The sequence below is a fragment of the Cnephaeus nilssonii genome (assembly GCF_951640355.1).
Source record: "Cnephaeus nilssonii genome assembly, chromosome: 1".
In the NCBI taxonomy this organism is placed as follows: domain Eukaryota; kingdom Metazoa; phylum Chordata; class Mammalia; order Chiroptera; family Vespertilionidae; genus Cnephaeus; species Cnephaeus nilssonii.
Window position 1 is genome coordinate 92,171,958 of NC_137072.1, and position 18,332 is coordinate 92,190,289.

The window sequence follows — 18,332 nt, forward strand, 5'->3', positions numbered from 1 at the left end:
GTTCCACTCTCTGCCCCCTGCTGCCTATGCCCACCATGTTCCACACCCCCCCCCCCCCCCCGTGGTCAGTGTACATCATAGTGACTGGTTGTTCGGTTGTTCCACCATTCGGTCTATTTGCATATTAGGGTTTTATATGTATAGATGGTAGCATCCAGCAGTTAGCAGAGGAAATAAGGTTAACAGGGAGATGGGGGCACCTGCTCTAGGCCAGAGCCAAGACACTTTCCTCAGCCACTTCTCTGCCTCTCCACAGTCATGCTGGTGAGCAGCACTGAGATTCTTGTTTTCGTTTTTGTTTTTTTTTCCTGAGATAAAGCATTCGTACCTGAGAGCAGTTCTTGATGTGAAAGTTCAAAAGAAATGAGCCTGTTAGTTTACAGGAAGAAAAGATTTCGCGTGGGTAGCTACCCAAGGGGGAAAGGAAGGTGGTGGTAGATCTTACCAAAAGGAAAGGTTGGGAGAGGTGTTCTTTCCAGCACCACTTGAGAGGGTCTGTGTTACTGTACTATTTGTGAAACATTCAACAAAGTCTTACTAATTATCAGCTACCTGCAAGCAAAGGGCTCTGGACAATACGCGCTAACTTAACGTTCCAAAGTTAACTTGCACGTGTAGGCAATTAAATATTTTATCCCAAAGACGCATTAGCACATTTTCTTCTGTGTTACATGATCACACTAGAAATTAGACAGACTGTATAAAAGTTTAAGTTTTTTAAAGTAAAGTGAAAACAGGTTAAAAGAAAAAAAGCCACAACAGGAAAAGATATTTGGATCAGGAATACAAAGAGCTGCGAGGTTATTAAAGGAAGGAAAATGGGCCCTAGACAGTTTGGTTCAATGAATAGAGCTTCGGCCTGTGGACCAAAGGTCCCGGGTTCGATTCTGGTAAAGGCCACATACCTTGGTTGCAGGTTCCTCCCCGGCCCGGGCCTTGGTCGGGGCTCGTGCAGGAGGCATCAATTGAATTGTTTCTCTTACATAGATGTTTCTCTGTCTTACTCTCTCACTTTCACACTCTCTAAGAATCAATGGAAAAATATCCTTGGGTGAAGATTAAAAAATAATAATAATAAATGAATGAAAATGGTGGGGAAACTTTTCGTAGAGAGGGCCTCAGCTTAGAGCACTCACATTTATTTAAAAAGCTTACCATCAGCACTACGTGACAAAAAAATCATAAGGGAGGATGGATATAAAATATCATTATTTCATGTAAATTAAGACCCCAGTGAATGTAAGGCACACCAATACTTTATGTTCCATTACGAAAGAAGAAAAACACTGCAAATTGTAATTGCAGATTATAGTTATCTTCGAATACCAAGTTCAGAGATTGTAAACTACGAAAATACAGGTGTTAGATCCATAGGATACGGTCATTTAAAAATAACTTAAGTAAAATTATTATGACACATTATAGGGGAGAAATACTTGTTGATATTTTTAAAGAACTTTCTACTTTTTTAAAAAGTATACTTAATATCTCAGTTTATCCTCGGAACTCCAGTATTCCCAATTTACAGACAGAAGTGTTGAAACCTGGACAGGTGATATCTGTGGCAGATCTAGGAGTAATCCAGGCCTCTACTCCAGATCTGGTTTATTAGCAACTTCCACCCTCAGAACAGTCGATTCTCATTTTCACGGTAGTTATGTTCTCTCAAGTTGCCGTGGACACTGAATACTGAACCATTGCTCCTAGGAGAAATGCAGAGCTAGGTTACTGTGAGCTTTTGGTCACAGCGTTTTTATCAGCCGGTTAATACCTTATTTTATGTTTGTTTTTATTTAAGGAGACCTTATCTTATATAATAAAAGCCCAGCAACCGAAACAGTGGAATGACCAGAATGACCAGAAACCAGGGCAATAGGCAGGCAGGCGAGTGGTTAGGGGCCATCAGGCAGGCAGGCAAGTGGTTAGGGGTGATGAGGCAGGCAGGCAGAGTGGTTAGGGGCAATCAGGAAGGCAGGCGAGTGGTTAAGGGTGACCAGGCAGGCAGGCGCACAGTTACGAGCCAACAGTCCCGGACTGTGAGAGGGATGTCGACTGCCAGTTTAGCAGTCGGACATCCCCCGAAAGGTCCTGGATTGCGAGAGGGTGCAGGCCGGGCTGAGGGACCATCCCCCGTGCAAGAATTTTGTGCACCAGGCCTCTAGTTTAATATATAGTGTTGACTGATTAACATTGAACTCACAGCCAACAGCACTATAACTCGTGCCTGAATGAAACTGACCTGACACAGATTTTCTCCGTAAGGGACTTCACAGCCTTTTTGCACTTGGCCACACTAGACGCACTCAGTTGTACATTCGGAGTACATTTTAAACAGCGAAATCACCAACAGTAAGCGCAAAAATGTGAATCGTGTGGCACCGAATGGACCGTGAAAAGGGCACTTGTTTGTAGAGTGAGAGCTGAAATAGGCGGAGCGTTACCTTGCTCGGCCTCAGCTGGGAATGTGTGCGTGGGCTGCTCAAACTTTCCAGTGACCTGCCAGTGACCGCACGAGCCCCATGAGTATTGATTTGACCGTTAGAGAGCAGGCAAACTTGCAAAGACAGAAGCCGCAAATAAAGAGGATCGCCCTGCTACAACCTGGAGAACTAACCCCGGATTGCGCAGTTCTGATCCTGGCAGTCCGCAGATGTCATTTGCTAAGTAAGATTTTTAAAAGGAAATCCATGTCAGCTTTGGGGTAATAGTAATTTTGCCGGAACAAAAAGCCCTTGGAGTGAAGGCAGTGTGGATTCACGCGTACCCTCCACTGCTCACACCGCCCTCCAAACTCACGTGTGCCCAGAAGTGCTTGTGGAAGAATGCTCGGGCCGACTCCTGGGCCTGAGAAACACACTGTGATCATATTTGTAATGTGTGTGTGTGGAGGGGGGCGGGGGCAATGAATACATGTAAATTTTTCATTGTAAAAAAATTAGAGGCTGCCGGTGTGGCTCAGTGGTTGAGTGTTAACCTATGAAGTAGGATGTCACGGTTTGATTCCCAGTTGAGGCACATGCCCAGGTTGCAGGCTCTATCCCCAGTGTGGGGCGTGCAGGAGGCAGCTGATCAATGATTCTCTCATCATTGATGCTTCTATCTCTCCCTCACTTCTCCCTTCCTCTCTGAAATCATTAAAAATATATTTTTTCAAAGTTAGAGCATATGGTATGAACAGAGAATCAAGTTTTTTTTACTTAGAACTTGGTAAAAGTCGTCACACCCCTTGTTATAGCCGTAGGTGAGACTGAAGGACACAGAACAACGTGAGGTGAAGAGAATGGATTTCAAGTCAAACCTGAGTTTGGATTTCTGCTCTGCTATTTGCAGGCTGTGATTTTGGGCAAATCACTTAATGATTCTGACCTCAGTTTCCTCTTTCTGTAAAGTGAGGTGAGTAATACTGTAGGAATGTTGGAAGTATTGTGTTCATTAGGTAGCACCTAGTGCCTGCTAGGTCTCCCAGTAGGCGCTCAGTAAATGGTGACTTTAAGAACCAGAGAGGGAAACTTCCTTGCCTAGTAAGACAGAAATCTTAAGTGGTCTTCTTAGATCATAAGTGGCATTCTTACCTTGTAAAGAGGCACCGTTCAGTTAGTTCCCCAGGTTAGGAACCTCAGATCCGTCCGTACAGCATCTCTCTCTGCTGCTCTCAGTCTCCTCCTGTGGATTCCAGCTCTGACATACCCATCAGTTTGGGTCCCTCCTCTCGCCCTCTGCTTTCATGGGGCCTGTCGCACAGCATGGGCTGTTGCAATAGCCACTCAGCTCCCCTCCCAGACGCCAGGCTCTCCCACTGCTGAACAGCTTCTAAAGGCTTCACACAGTCAAGGCCACCACCCTCCGTGCGGCACGCGCGGTCCTTTGCTGCCGGCCCTTTCCCTGCCGGTCTCTGTAGATTGACTCTCACTTCCCACCATGCACCAAGTGTCCCAGCCCCACTGGACAGTGTGCCATTCCTGAGGAGCCGTGCACTTCCTGCCTCTGGTCTCCCCTTACGCCTGCTATTCCTTCTAAGAACACACTGTCCTTTTTCCCACTTGAGAAACTCCAGCTCACCTTTCAGTATTCCGTCCAGGTGACACTCCTCTTCAACAAACCTCTCCCACGGTTCCCAGGCAAAATCAACCACTTCCCATCAAGCCTATTTCTGTTAACGTCGGTATCGGGGGAAGGTTTTAGTTTTTGTGTGTGTCTCTCTCCTGATGGCCTGGAATGGGAGAGGCGGGCCATGTAAGGTCCTTGAGGACAGAGACAAGTCATCTTTGTATTTCTACTTTCTAGCCCAGTGTCAGGAATGTAGCATCCACACGTCAATTAAATTACACAGAATGTTGTCATTATCAAAAGCATAACCATGCATCTGATGGCTGAGTAATACTTAAAGCTCATTGTTTATTTCTAGATATTTACAATTCAGGAGCTCATACTTTACAGCGACGATGTAAATAGGACACTCAAAGATGTTACCAGCGCAGATGGCATGGTCGTCGAAGACAGTGAAGAATGTAGGTCTCCCTGTGAAATTGTGTGTGGTGTATTTTGAGATCGAGTTTTGAGGTTTACAAACAGTTATATAGCAAGGTGGATTACATAATGCTTTGAGGAATGAGAAGAGAAACTCTGATCGAGATTTTCATACAATAATCTGCATGAAAATTAGGCCCTTGAAACCCAAGTGCCCTTAAAACAGGCAAAAAGAGAATGGCAGCAATTCCTTGGAAGAGCTGTACTTAGCAGCTGTCACTCAGACTAGACAGCAGCCAAGTCAGCAGAGTCAAGTAAGTGGCCTCTCAGGAATTCACTAGGCTCCAATTCATGAAATAACAATAGCTTACGTTAGGCAGTATGTACTGGGGCCTTCTGCTTTACATGCATTTCAGTTAGTTCATGTATGCAGTAAGTAACAGCCCTTTTTTTTAATCCTCGATATTTTCCATTGATTTGTTTCTTCAATATATTTTTATTGATTTTAGGGAGAGGAAGGGAGAGAAACATCGATGTAAGAGAAAAACATGGCTCAGTTGCCTGCCTCCAGCACACACCCTGACTGGGGACCACACTCACAACCTGGGCATGTACCCTGACCAGGAATCGAACCAGCAACCTTAGGTGCATGGGACGGCCCTCAACCAACTAAGCCACACTGGCAGGGCTCCAATGATTTTTTTTTATATATAGAGAGAAAAACAAACAAACATTAATCTGTTGCCTCCCAATGATCAAACCCCCAACCTAGGTATGTGCCCTGACTGGGAATCAAACCCGCAGTCTTTTTTATGTGTACAGGATGACGCTTAACCAACTGAGCCACCAGGCCGGGCGTAATATTGTTTTATAGATGACATAACTGAGATAACAGAGGCTAAGAGAGGTTAACCAGTTAACTGCCACGATATTTTAAATTTAATTTAAAAAGGTCCGCCGCTTGCGTCTATGGACGCTTATGGTATACAAATGGTTAAGTAGCTTGCCCAGGATCGCACAGTTCAAAAGTGCCAGAGTCAGTACAGGAAGGGAAAAAAAATAGTATCCAACAATTACTTTTGGACCAATTCCCCAGCCTTTCTGTCAGTGAACTGTTACATACTAGTACTCTCTTAGACTGTCTTCTTTTTTTATTTTTATTGATTTCAGAGAGGAAGGGAGAGGGAGAGATGGAAACATCAATGATGAGAGATAATCATTGATCGGCTGCCTCCTGCACGCCCCCTACCCAGGATTGAGCCCACAACCCGGCATGTGCCCTGATTGGGAATCGAACTGTGACCTCCTGGTTCATAGGTTGATGCTCAACCACTGAGCCACACCAGCTGGGTCTCTCAGTCTATCTTGAAGACCCTGTCTGTGTGCTGACCATGACGTACATAATCCACCCAGGCTAGGGGCATCTTTGTTTTGAGAGCAGCACATTCATTTAGGTAGCTCAGGTATTTGCAACCTGATAGTGGCAACCGACTCCTCTCAGTTTGGACTTGATTGACGCAAAAGATCTTTCTACTTTGCTTTCTCCCTCCCAGGTATTTTATACTTTTCCCAGAATTGTCAAGTACACATTTTAAAATGTCACTATGTAGAGGAGGGAAAAATGGTAAATGTCAATATCAGGACAGGCAGTAGGGACACAGGGTACCTTCATAGCCTCGCTTTCCTTTACTAAGAAGTTGCTACAGTTTTGGTTCCTCATTTTTTTTTTTTTATTAAACCTTTCTAGATCAGTGGTCGGCAAACCACGGCTCGCGAGCCACATGCGGCTCTTTGGCCCCTTGAGTGTTCTAACGCTACTTCTTCAAAATAGACTCGCCCAGGCCAAAAACCGGCTTCTGCGCATGGGCCACGAAGTTTCAATCGCACTGTATGTGCATGCCCGCACATGGTATTTTGTGGAAGAGCCACACTCAAGGGGCCAAAGAGCCGCATGTGGCTCGCGAGCCGCGGTTTGCCGACCACTGTTCTAGATGGACCTGACTCTCTCTGTCAGAATGCGTGCATGAGTGAGACCTGCCCGATGGGGCTGAGGGTGGTGGCTTCTCCATCAGCAGTAACTCTTGAAAGTCATCATGTGCACCAGGAGACAATTAGATGCGAAGGCCTCTGGAGCATCAGTCAGCTCCTTGGGAATTCTGAGATCTTTCTGCTGCCATAAGCCCTGACTGACCTCTCTCGCTCTTTCCCGAGAGGCCAAAGGAACAGTGTCAGGCCGGGACTGCACAAAACCACTTAGGACGCCCTGGCCCTTTACTCCCCGTCCGTGAGGGCCCCACGTCCTCACTCACAAACCCGTGTGTCCACAGAACTGTAGGTAACAGAACAAAGGGCAAGAGGACAGCGGGTTTTCCACCGTTCTGCTCAGCGCCCTGTGTGTGCCCCGGGCAGGCAGCAGGGGGCCGCTGTGGGCAGGATGGTTCTTCCCCGTCCTCTCTGCTTGAAGAGACACAACTACCTCCACTCTCCAGGCTGACTGGTTTATTTTTTTCCACAGAAAACATTTCACTTGATTTTATAGCTTCCCTGTGTAAATCTAGGCAACTCTCCAAAGAGCCCTCTTTCAGGGGTGATGTCCCAGATCCGGGAGGGCAGGGGCCCTGGGGAGAGGGTCCTGACGCCTCTGCCTCCTGAGGACCAGGCCTGGGAGTTTGCCATGGGGGGCGGGAGGGGCGGGCTGCTCCGGGGCCCAGGCAGTGGTGATTTCCGTTTTTTAGCAGTTTCCTGAATCTGAGCCTTATCTTCCTGGCCTTCAGCCTTGTGCCAGGCACCAACCGATAGCACCCACTTGCCTAAGTGGAGCCCCTTAAGTGCAATATGTCTGAAGCAGCTGACCTTGCTCATAGCTCTTCGCACTGCTGCCCAAATACTAGTATTTGGAGTGTAAAGAATGGGAGAGTCAACCTCCAAGCACTTCCAGGGCCCGTGATCAGCACCGAGGGTAACAGAGCAAAGGAATGGAGACATCCCTCAAACAACTGTCAGATTCTTCTAATAAATGCCCACTGTGGAAATTGTTTAAAACTGGTGTTTGCAAGCGCGATAAAGGATAAATGTAATAACTACACTAATCCTGCTCCTAAAATATAATCATGGTTAATTACTAATTATTAACACTTTGGCTTATTTCTTTCCAGTCTCTTTCTCTAGACACATAATTACTTGAACAAGATGGAAGTCATACTGAATATTCAGAATTTATTTTATTTTATTAGATGTATTAGGGCAACATTGATTAGTAAGATTATATTAGCTTTGAGTGTACAGTTCTGTGATACATCATCTGCTTGATGCATCATGTGCTCACCACCCAAAGTCTAGTCTCCTTCTATAACCATATATTTGACTCCCTTCCTACCCTCTTCAACTTCTCCCCACCCCCTTTCCCGCTGGGACCACCACCCTGTTGTCCGTGTTCATGCGTCTGTTGGTTTGCTGCTTTCTGTTTTATATTCCACACGTGAGTGAAATCACATGGCTGTTGTCCTTTTCTGTCAGACTTACTTTGCTTAGCATGATACGCACAGGATCCATCCTATTCAAATGGCAGAATTTCATTTCGTTTTGTAAGCATTTTGTGATTCGTTTAAACATTTCTTCATAAACATCTTAATGGCTGTAAAATATGGGTAAGGGATCAAATGAAGTTTTCATTCAAATCCTAATCCATTCACCAGTATTGACATATTTTACTGAAACTCAAACTAAATCCAGAGTAATACCTTGCCCGTGTCACTTGGCAAAGCAGTGACATCTGTCTAGTTGTGTTCGATTCTAACCACCAACGGTGAGGACAGAGTGCTGCTTCTGGTGTCCGCCCGCTCAGCCTGTGCAGAGCAGGCTTCCACACCGTGAGTCACGTGGGTCCCAGAGGATCGCAGTCAGTGAAAACCAGAACCAGACACAAACCTGTGTTCTGCCTCCATTAGTTTCTCCAGTCTGCTGCTTTTCCTCCCGTAATTAATGCCCACTGCGAGATTGGTTCTCACTCACTGTGGAATCAGTTAAGTGGGTTAGACTTTGAATAGGCAGGTGACCTTGGGGATACTTGACTGGTCTTATTAAACTTTGGTTTAAGGAAAGTCCTACTTCAGACTGGTACAGGTACGCTTTCTTTTTGTTGACTTTTGAAGAATATATTTAAATGATGATTCAAGAGTGGCCTGTGACACAGGACTGTAAGGCAGCAGCCTATAAAGATGGTTATTTAAGAAAAAAATTTTTCGGCAACAAGAAAAATTTCCTAACCCACTGCTACTTCCTGTCATTCAAATTCTTCAAAGGGTGTTGATGGGGTTTTTGATTTGTTTTGTCAATGTGATGTTGCCTAAAAATCCCAAAGCTGTTAGCAGTGAATAAAGATAATCATTTCTGTTTGCTTTCTTAAAGAAAAAAAAAAAAAAAGGTGGTAAGAAAACGTAAAGAAAGCCCAGTGGTGGTACTTTAAAATTGGAGCTTAGGTTAAATATTTCTTATTTTCTTTAAAGTGACAAAACCATCTTAAGAAAACACACAGCTAAGACATATTGGCAATAATTCGTATAAATGAGGCTATTAACTGAGCTACCAAGGCCATTAAAAACAATTAGTTAGTACTCCTGAAAGGCCTCTGAGAGAAATCTTAAGATGTAGGAATTGCTTATGCAATGCTACAAAAAATGCCAGGCTCTATGTTGGATTACTGTCTGGTCCATTTTATTGTAATTATTCAGTGATTCTGTAAGACTAAGCCTCAAAACAATAATGAACAGTTAATGAACTACACAATAACCAAGTCTGAATTGGGCCAGGTCAGTTGAGTTTCTTGAGAGGAGAGAGAATAGGACACCTAAGTGGAAACTGTGTGGGCAGGTGTATTCCTATTAAACAGGACTAAATTGCATGGCAGTGCAGCTCTCTGAAGAACTAGGTATAAATCTGTCATTAAAAATTAGTGTTATGTTATTGATTAAAAAGTAGTAAAGTATTAGCTTCCAGTATTTTAATTTTAAAGAGCATCATTGGGTACCACTGTTACAACTGGAGTCAAAGAAGACAAATCATGTTCCTTCCGTGAGATGTTCCTTAAATTCATCTTAGATTAAGTTTGACTTGAAAGTTTTCAGGAAATGGTGCTGAGCCTAAAAATTCCCCCCAAACCTTAGCATCTGTTCTGTATTCACAAATGGAAATAACTACATGTCAAATGCAAGAAGATTCTATTTCCTTTAGACAGTGTCTTTTTTTTTTTTTTTACAAGTTTACATCAAAAGTCTTTTTAGACCTTAAAAGTGTTTTGTTTCCTTGTGGCAGGATAGCTAATGTATAATCATTGCAATTTCTCCCACCCAGTGCCCTGCCAGACCGTTCTAGATTACTTGAAGACGGTGCTACAGCATCACAACCAACTCATGATCCCACAGCCGGTTGAGCAGCCCTCCGAGGTAGGTCTCCATTTGTTAGAAGGTAAATGTTGTTCCATTGGGAACTTCCTCAAAATGAAGCGTCTTGATGGCTTACCCACATGTACCAGAACAAGTTGGCTAACGAAATACATTTCTGACTCGCTGAGGCTTATGGGTCTATCACCTGTGAGTGTGTGGACTGTGGCAAAAGATGATGGATGATGCGTGTATTTAACTCACAGAGTCAGTCTGTACTCTGGGGGCAATAAGAGAGAAATAGCAGTTTAAATTACGTGGGAAGTTTTTCTGCCATTCTTTTGGCACAGAGGGGGCTGGAGATGGGAGTCACCACCTGTTGTTCCTCAGGCAGAGCCAGGGTTCCAGAACGCCTCTTTCTGTGAGACGTCACCCAAGCTGAGGTTCTCAAGTGTTCAGGTAGATATTTTCTGAACATTAGGGCCCCGGAACGTGAGCATTTTGTTCCTCTGGACCCCAGTGGAAGAAACCACGGTCTCTTCCAACGTGTAGGAGAAGCGGTCTGTTTTGATGGTAATGGTTGTACCTCTTAAACCACTGTACATTTGTACAGGATCTAAGGCTCGGTTTTCTGGGTGTGTTATTTTCATCTTTGGGACTTTAGAACCTAAATCCACTGCACTGTACCTTACGGGGGTTACCCCTGTCTAGGATTGATAACAGTGGATTGAAGTAGCTCAGTTTTTCCACTTGGCGGGTGAGTTGTCCGAGTTAGTAACCATGGGATGTTGACCCACTCCGTCATCTCGTGGTCATGCATCCATTGGCATTCCCCGTGTCCAGTTAAATAACATTAAAGTACCATCGCTGTGCTTACCATTTAGTAGATCCTGCCGCACACCTGTTCCCACCTGACCCCCGTGCCTCTCTGCTGAAGAAATACAAGGCCACGGGGTGATCCAGTTCCCCGCTCTGTGAGGGACGGGATGAAAAGGGTGGCGTCATCTCGTGCAGACTGAGCCTCACGTGCCTTGTGACCTGAAATTTGGAGGAGGGGTGTCAGAGGTCTGGCGCTTTCCGGCAGCCGCGGCCTATCCCTAGTCCCACCACACCCCCTCCCTCGAATTCAGCAAAAAAGTAAGATACCAAGTTGAATTCAGTGTACTGCCTTCTGCCACACTTACTTCAACCTTCGTCATACCCTGCACCCCCACCGAGGGCATTGCCCTTGCCAGTGCCGCTGGTCCACGTCTGTTCACCCAGCGCCGCCTCCTTCTTCTAGGACCTTGTGCCATCCTTTACTCTGTCCTGTGCACTGACTTCTCGCTTGTTTCTGGGCCATTCTCCTGAGTATCAAACACACTCAAGTCTTCCCGCCCTGACAATAAGCCTTCCTTTTCTTCCTCCTCCTCTCCACCAATTACTCTCTTTTCTTTCTCCTTCCCTCACCCAAAGAATCCTCTGTCAGCACGTTCATTCTGCACCGCAGCACATCTCCCTCCTCAAAGCCTAGGCCCGATCTCATCCCCATTAGCCTCCCGAGTGCCTACCATTGAAAGCACTTGCCAAATGGTGACCTCGTCTTTTAAAAGTGATTAAACATTCAAAAGACGGGTCTCTATTCGTCATCTCCACCCTCTTAATTTCCACTTGCTCTCCCACCACCTGTAATCTGTCTCCAGCTCCACTACGTGTCAGAATGCCCTGTAAGGAGCCTCAGAACTGCCCCATTGTCCAGCCCGGGGCCCTTTCTCAGCCTTCGTCATCCCCAGCACTTCACCCCCCTTCACTATCTCTGTGGCCTTCACGTCAGGACTCTCTTCTGGTTCCCAGCCTTTTCCATCTGGTGTTCGCCAGAATTTGTTCGCCAGAATTTCATCCTGCATTGTTCTTTCTCTCTCTTTTTTTTTAAATTGTACTTTCTTTCTTTTCTTATTTAAATATATTTTTTATTAATTTCAGAGAGGAAGGGAGAGAATCATTGATCAGCTGCCTCCTGCACGCCCCACACTGGGGATCAAGCCTGCAACCGAGGCCCGTGCTCTGACGGGGAATCAAACTGTGACCCCTGGTTCATAGGTCGATGCTCAACCGCTGAGCCATGCAGCCGGGCCTGCATTGTTCTCTTGCTCTCCATGGCCCTTTCCCGGTCAGTCATGTTCGTTCTCTCTCTCTCTCTCTCTCTCTCTCTCTCTCTCTCTCTCTGAACATTAGCCTCCTGTAGGTTAACGAGCCCCTAATCCAGCTCCAGACCCCCAGTCCCCAGGACTCAGCTCTGGACCAGGGAGTCCAGAGCCTGACTAGCAGTGGATGCCATGCACCCCGAACTCAAGATGCCTTTGAATGCCCATCTGGACTCCTGCTTTATCTACAATAAAAGCAGCACTGCCTGGCCGGCGTGGCTCAGTGGTTGAGGGTCCATCTGTGAGGTAGGAGGTCACAGTCAGGTCACATGCCCAGGTCACAGGCTCAATCCCCAGTCGGGGGCATGCAGGAGGCAGCGGATCAGTGATTCTCATCATGGATATTTCTATTTGTCTCTCCCTCTCCCTTCCTCTCTGAAATGAACAAAAATATATTTTAAAAAATTTAAAAAGGCACCAACCCTAGGCAGAAATTTCTGGGGCATCACTGACTCCTTCGTCATCCTCATTCCTGGCATCCACGTTTTTGACAGCCATGTTGAATAGTCTCTCTCCTTGTCTCTGGTTCACGCTCATCACTTTTCACCTGGACTGTTGACAGTAGATTCTGCCTTCTCCATTCTCCACACTGAACTTACTTTTCTAAAGTACAGATACAAAATGAATGTCACATACTTGATTGCTCCCCGGAATAGGGCCCACGGTTTCCTAACGTAACATTTCTATTGTACAAAAAGCACATCTGAAAAGCCCGCTTTCTCCGGGAAGCTCTCCCTGATTGCCATACCCTCTCTGCTCCACGAGCACATGGTTCATAAGGTGAATTTTGCACTTACTGAAAAGTCCGTGTCCACCTGAGTCTTCTATTTGGTTGAATCTATGAAGACACAGAGCACTGTTCATCTTGGTTTTTTCAAAGTTGGCTCCGCAGTAGGTCAGGGTTTAATAACCTGTGGGTGGCTAGTTGAGGATAGTATGCAATCAGAATTCTATGAAAACATAAAAGTAGGGGAAATACCTACCTTTCCTCTGTATAGGACTACTTAAACTTGACCTGTCATCATTAATGCTATGTTATTTTTATTGTCATGTCAGACATATGAGCATTTTCTCATTGGTATTATTTACTACATTTTATTTCTATTAACTATGTACGATAAATCTCATCCACAACACAGAGCATTCTGAGTTGTTTTGAGCTGTAAATTACTTTCTCTTTTTTCTTTTTTAAGAAAATTGCCTCCAAGTGCTATTTCTGTATTTTATGAGGGCTACATTTCAAGGAAAGGTGTCTGAGTATATTCTGTAAGGATTTGAGAAAGCTCCTTCCTTGTATTGTGGCTCCCTAATCTCAAGTACCGCCTGTCTTCAAATAGACTCAACTCTGGTCCGAGAGATGAACTCTGAATTTGGGGGCATGGGAGACCACGGGAAAGGATTTCACCTCCTTGGCCACACAGCTCTGGGAACCCTAGCTTGTCAGATGAGCTCACACGCCAAAGGGAAAGCCCTTGTAAAACCTGTGCAGTGTTGAATGACCACAAGGTTTAAAAACTAGCTGCACAGTCTCCTTTTCCCAGGCTGACAGGTACTTACAGGGACCACAACTGAGAAGCTGGTTTTCACTTACGGAAGGTGGGAGTCCACTGTCTTCATCGTCCTTTTTTATGGCCCGCTCACTTTGATGGTCTCCTTAAAGTTTGTGCCACGCCAGCACAGCCAAGGGTTCGGCGAGCCTGAGGGAAGTGGTGAAGGATGGAGAAATGATAGACAGAGAGAAAAAGCTGGGTCTAGGTGGATCTTCTGTGCCCGGCTGAGGCCACAGAACAGATCCAGACTGCAAAGCTGGTGCTTTAAATTGGAAAGTTAAAGAACTTTTGTTGGGAGCAGTTATAGGGTTAAGCCTCGGACTGACCTGCTGGCAAAGTCACAAACAAGTCCCAGCTTGATCTTGTGACTGCTCCCTAGTCAGAAGCTCTTCAAGAAGCCTGCATTGCAGCGCATTGCTGAGTGTCTGCCGTGTGCTGGTCACGGTGGCGTACGCTGCGTCGTTAGTCACAGATGTTCATCGCACCTGCTCTCCCGTGCACTGTTCTCGGCCCTGGAAGAAGGCACAGACTAAAGCAGATAATCATCCCAGGCCCCGTGGGCTTATCTTCTGGTGGGGAGATTGGTGGACTCCTCCCCATAGACCCGCAGGCTGGGATTATTATCCTTATTGGGACAGAAGAGGGCTTCAGTTGAGAGAACTTGTCACCTGGCCGGGGCCTGCGCCAGAGCCCACCACTGTGCTTGCACCAGCATCTCGGCCTGTGGCCAGGGGTACAGAGTGCATGTGGCAGCCTGGGGCTGCTCACCCGTGCTCGATACCTGGTGATAGTTATTAGTGAGGCTCTTCCACAGGAGTGCTTTTGACACAGTTCGTGGTGTGAGGCAGCGAGCCTTGGATCCCACCTTCCTCAGGCCCCAGTGGGCTGCGCTCAGGGCTGACGGGTCAACTGATCAGAACCCTGTGACCCCTTCCCTCCCTGTGCAGGGGAAGCAGTGGAATTCTCTTCCTTGCTACCTGCCTCTGTCTGCTCCCAGACCTCCCCTCTGATCCTTATCTTTGTGAAGGGCACCCCACTTCTCCTGGGGATCATCCCGACTCCCAGGCTCCCATACCGTGGCTCTCTGAACTGCTTGCCTGACCCCCTTGAGTCTACATCTTTCATGCTGGTTTCTGCAGCTACACTGCCACAGGCTCGAGCCCTTCCTCCATCTCACCTCCCCCATGAGACAGCAGCCTTGGCTGAGGTGCCCTTGGTACTCTGGGCTCCTGCCCATCACTTGATCATTTGTTGTTGTAATACACAGAGTCAGGGCTGATTTATGCTCCCAAATACTCGTATCTTAAACCTTAAACCTATGATAACTTAGTTCATTCCTTCCGTTTTACGGTTAGGGAAACTTGGATCCAACAAGTTGAAGTAATAACTTGCTCAAGAAACACAACAAGACCCGGAGCCAAGATTAAGTTAAAACCCAAATGGAACCCTGGCCAATGTTGCTAAGTGATTAGAGCGTCAGCCCATGGCCCATGGGTTCAGTCTCAGTCAAGGGCACGTACCTGAGTTGCAGGTCTGTTCCCTGCCGCCCAATCAGGGCACGTGGGGGGAGGGAACCAATTGATGTGTCTCTCTTACATCAATCCCCTCCCCCCCTTCCACTATCTAAAAGCAATAGAAAAATATCCTCGGGTGAGGATTAACCAAAAAAGAACAAGGTGACTTTAAGTTCAAATACAAACCATGTGCAACATCCTCCCTTAAAATGGGAGTCACACTGCTGAGTCACACTACTGCTAATTCAAGAAAGGATGCATGCTGTGGAGATGAGTGTAATTCGGTGACAGCTTCATAGCCAAATCTGGCCATCCCCTTCCTGTTGGCGTCTGTGCCGTTTGCCCTTCTCAGCGCTTAACCGCACAGAGCACTTTTTGAAATAAAACCCTAATAGACCCAAACATTGTCAAATTTATAACCTGTAGTAAATTTGCAGAGTTGTAAAACGGAACGCGTTTCCCCTTCTTTATTTGGTACACCTTAATTACTGGGGAAGGACTACATTAAAACTGAGATCATGGGTTAATTAATTGTCCTGGACTGTAGAATTTTATGGACAGCCAGAACTAAAGTAATGGTTGTGTAGGAGCAGTTGACTAAACATGGATTATAAATGTTACAGAAATTCCCATAATTAGTCCCACGGCAGCTATTTAGCTTGGGAATTTTATAGCAGACATAAATTATGAAGGTGAAAAGTGCGAAAAATTTTGAGTTGACATAGTGGCATTTGCAAAAGCTATAATTTGAAGGAAGGAAAAAAAACCTGTTTTGTACTATTATTAATTTTTTTTCAGTTTCCACAATTCTCCCTTTTTAAATTTTACTTTTTAACATTTCCACTATAATGTAATCAATGGCTATGAGGCGTTAGGTGCATACGCACAAGTGATACCTCATGAAAATAGACCCCCAGCATCATTTCCACAGGAGGAAGGGGCCTATTTGATCACACTCTTCAAAGCCATTTCTGCATATTTTAATAAATTGAAAAGGAAAGTTACGGGTTCTATTTAAATAGTGTTCCCTGTCATTGGATCCTGACACATTTTAACCTACCTGTTAAAATGCAAGTTATAAATAGCTCCTCTCTCAAAGGTGTTCATTATACCTCATTGGCTCTTGTTATAGAAAATGCAAATGTAATTTGAAAAGTGCCCGTTATGAGTGGGAGCAATTACGTGGGCTCTCCAATACCTGGTTCATTGTCAGCACACAGCCACTTGGTGAGAAGGCACGTTTGCCTTTGAAATGGAGATCGCCTCGGCTTCTGGCTGGCTGGCTAAGTGGGTAATGAGAAAATATTTCGCTTTTCCAGGGAAGCAAGCAGCTGTTGAACAACTATCCTGTCTACATAACGAGCAAACAGTGGGACGAGGCTGTAAATTCTTCAAAGAAAGATGGGAGGCGGCTCCTGCGATACCTCATCAGATTTGTTTTCACCACCGATGAGCTTAAGTACTCATGCGGCCTTGGGAAAAGGAAAAGGTCAGTGCAGTCAGGAGAGACAGGTCCCGAAAGACGCCCTCTGGATCCAGTTAAAGTAACATGCCTCCGAGGTACTGCATCCTTCCGCTCAGCGTCGCCATCTGTGATCTCATTTCACCGCATTGGCTGTGGCTCGCGTGCAAGTGTAGCCCTTCCTTTTTTTGTTTTTGTTTTTTTTTTTGGTTTTTTCCCCACTGAGACCTCATAGGCTTCATGCGGCCCATCTACCGGGTATCGACAAGCTCTCTTTTAAACATCCTTGTTTGCTTTAGCCTTGGTGTTGTCCCTGAATGGCACGTAGCACTGCATAGCACCTCACGTTTCACGCTTTACGTTCCGACTTGCTCTGCTGCCGAGGAGGCCGTCTCCAGCCACCCTGGAGCCGTGGGACAGGCACAGAGGAAGGAAGACGTGAAATGGTTTGTTTTCGTTAGCCAAGTGGTAGGTAGAGCCCATTGTCATTTGCAGCCTGGAGCCCACCCCCTCCCCATCTAGCTTCCCTCAAGAATACGTGCCCCCCACTCCTTAAATTTATTTATAATTCATTTTCCTCAGTGCCTAAAGTATTACTTGGCCCTATCCAACTTTTATTCTATTAGTTTCAAAAAAGTTCCTGTATTAAAAATACCACTTAGGTAATACTTGATCAGTATTAATAACTGGTTACTTTGCAGCTGATCCTCACTTGGTAAGCCAGGCAGGGGTTGAGGAGGAAGAATCAAGAGATACACCATTCATGCAGCAGGTTCAAATAAACAGACAGACATTAGACAACTAGGAACATTAGAGAGCCAACAAAAAAAACAGTTCACACCTGAAAAATGTCATACTAAAAAGCTCAACTGTTCACCTGGGTAGGTCAGTAGTAAGTTAATTGGTTGGAAAGATTTCACAGTGACTTACCCTGGACATGGATCAAATATTTCCTGACGAGGAAGCCACAGGGAAAAGCCTGAGCACTGAGCAGGCCTCGGTTGTACCCAGGACACACTCCTGCGCTCCCTGCTGGGGTGCCCACAGTGGCTGTTAGTGTGTCTAAGCGCCTGTGTGGTATTTGTTAGCAGCCGAGTCCCCCACGCCCGTCCTGAGCGTCTGATTCACCTGGTCGGGGGCGGGGTTGGGGAGGCCTGCGTTGCTGTGCCTCAGGACCATCCCCGGTGATCCTGATGCCAGTGGTCCTAGTGGCCCTTACTTCAGAATACCACGGGCATGAATACGCCCATATTAACCAGGCACAGGTGCTCCAGAGCACCCCCTGTTGGCAGTTCTGGAAATTCCACTTGCTCAGAGTGGGTACGATGGAAATTTTCAGGGTCTTTCTGAGCCAACTAGCCATGATGTCCTATGTTTTCCAACATCATCAGAGCTGATGGGATACTCACCACGAGGACCAGAGGCAGGAGCGGGCCTGGGACTCCCCTGAACGCAGGCTCCATGTGTGCTGCAGAAGCTGCCCTGGGGCTAAGGGACTCGGAATAAGGAGCCTCAAGTGGTGTCCCTTTCCAGAAATCCTTATGAAACACTAGAGGCCCAGTGCACGAAATTTGTGCACTCGGGGGGGGGGGGTCCCTCAGCCCGGCCTGCGCCCTCTTGCAGTCCGTGAGCTCTTGGGGGATGTAAGCTGGCAGTTGGACATCCTTAACGCTGCCGCGGAGGCGGGAGAGGCTCCTACCACCGCCACTGCGCTCACCAGCCGTGAGCCTGACTTCTGGCTAAGCGGTGCTCCCCCTGTGGGAGCGCACTGACCACCA

At 46.3% G+C, this 18,332-nt stretch overlaps 1 protein-coding gene across 3 annotated transcripts in view; it reads left to right on the forward strand.

The window, feature by feature from the left end:
- Window positions 1–18,332, forward strand: part of BEND4 (BEN domain containing 4) — a 49,396-nt gene that overhangs the window by 13,607 nt on the left and 17,457 nt on the right. Inside the window, exons 4-5 of one of the 3 annotated variants that reach the window (XR_013813617.1) lie at window positions 9,817–9,908; window positions 16,412–18,300. Coding sequence is in view for 2 of the 3 variants with exons in the window: in XM_079773413.1 (XP_079629539.1) it covers window positions 9,817–9,908; window positions 16,412–16,652 (333 nt within the window). In the remaining variant the exon portion in view is untranslated. The remainder of the gene's footprint in view (window positions 1–9,816; window positions 9,909–16,411; window positions 18,301–18,332) is intronic. The other 2 variants (XM_079773414.1, XM_079773413.1) reach the window with 2 other exon arrangements.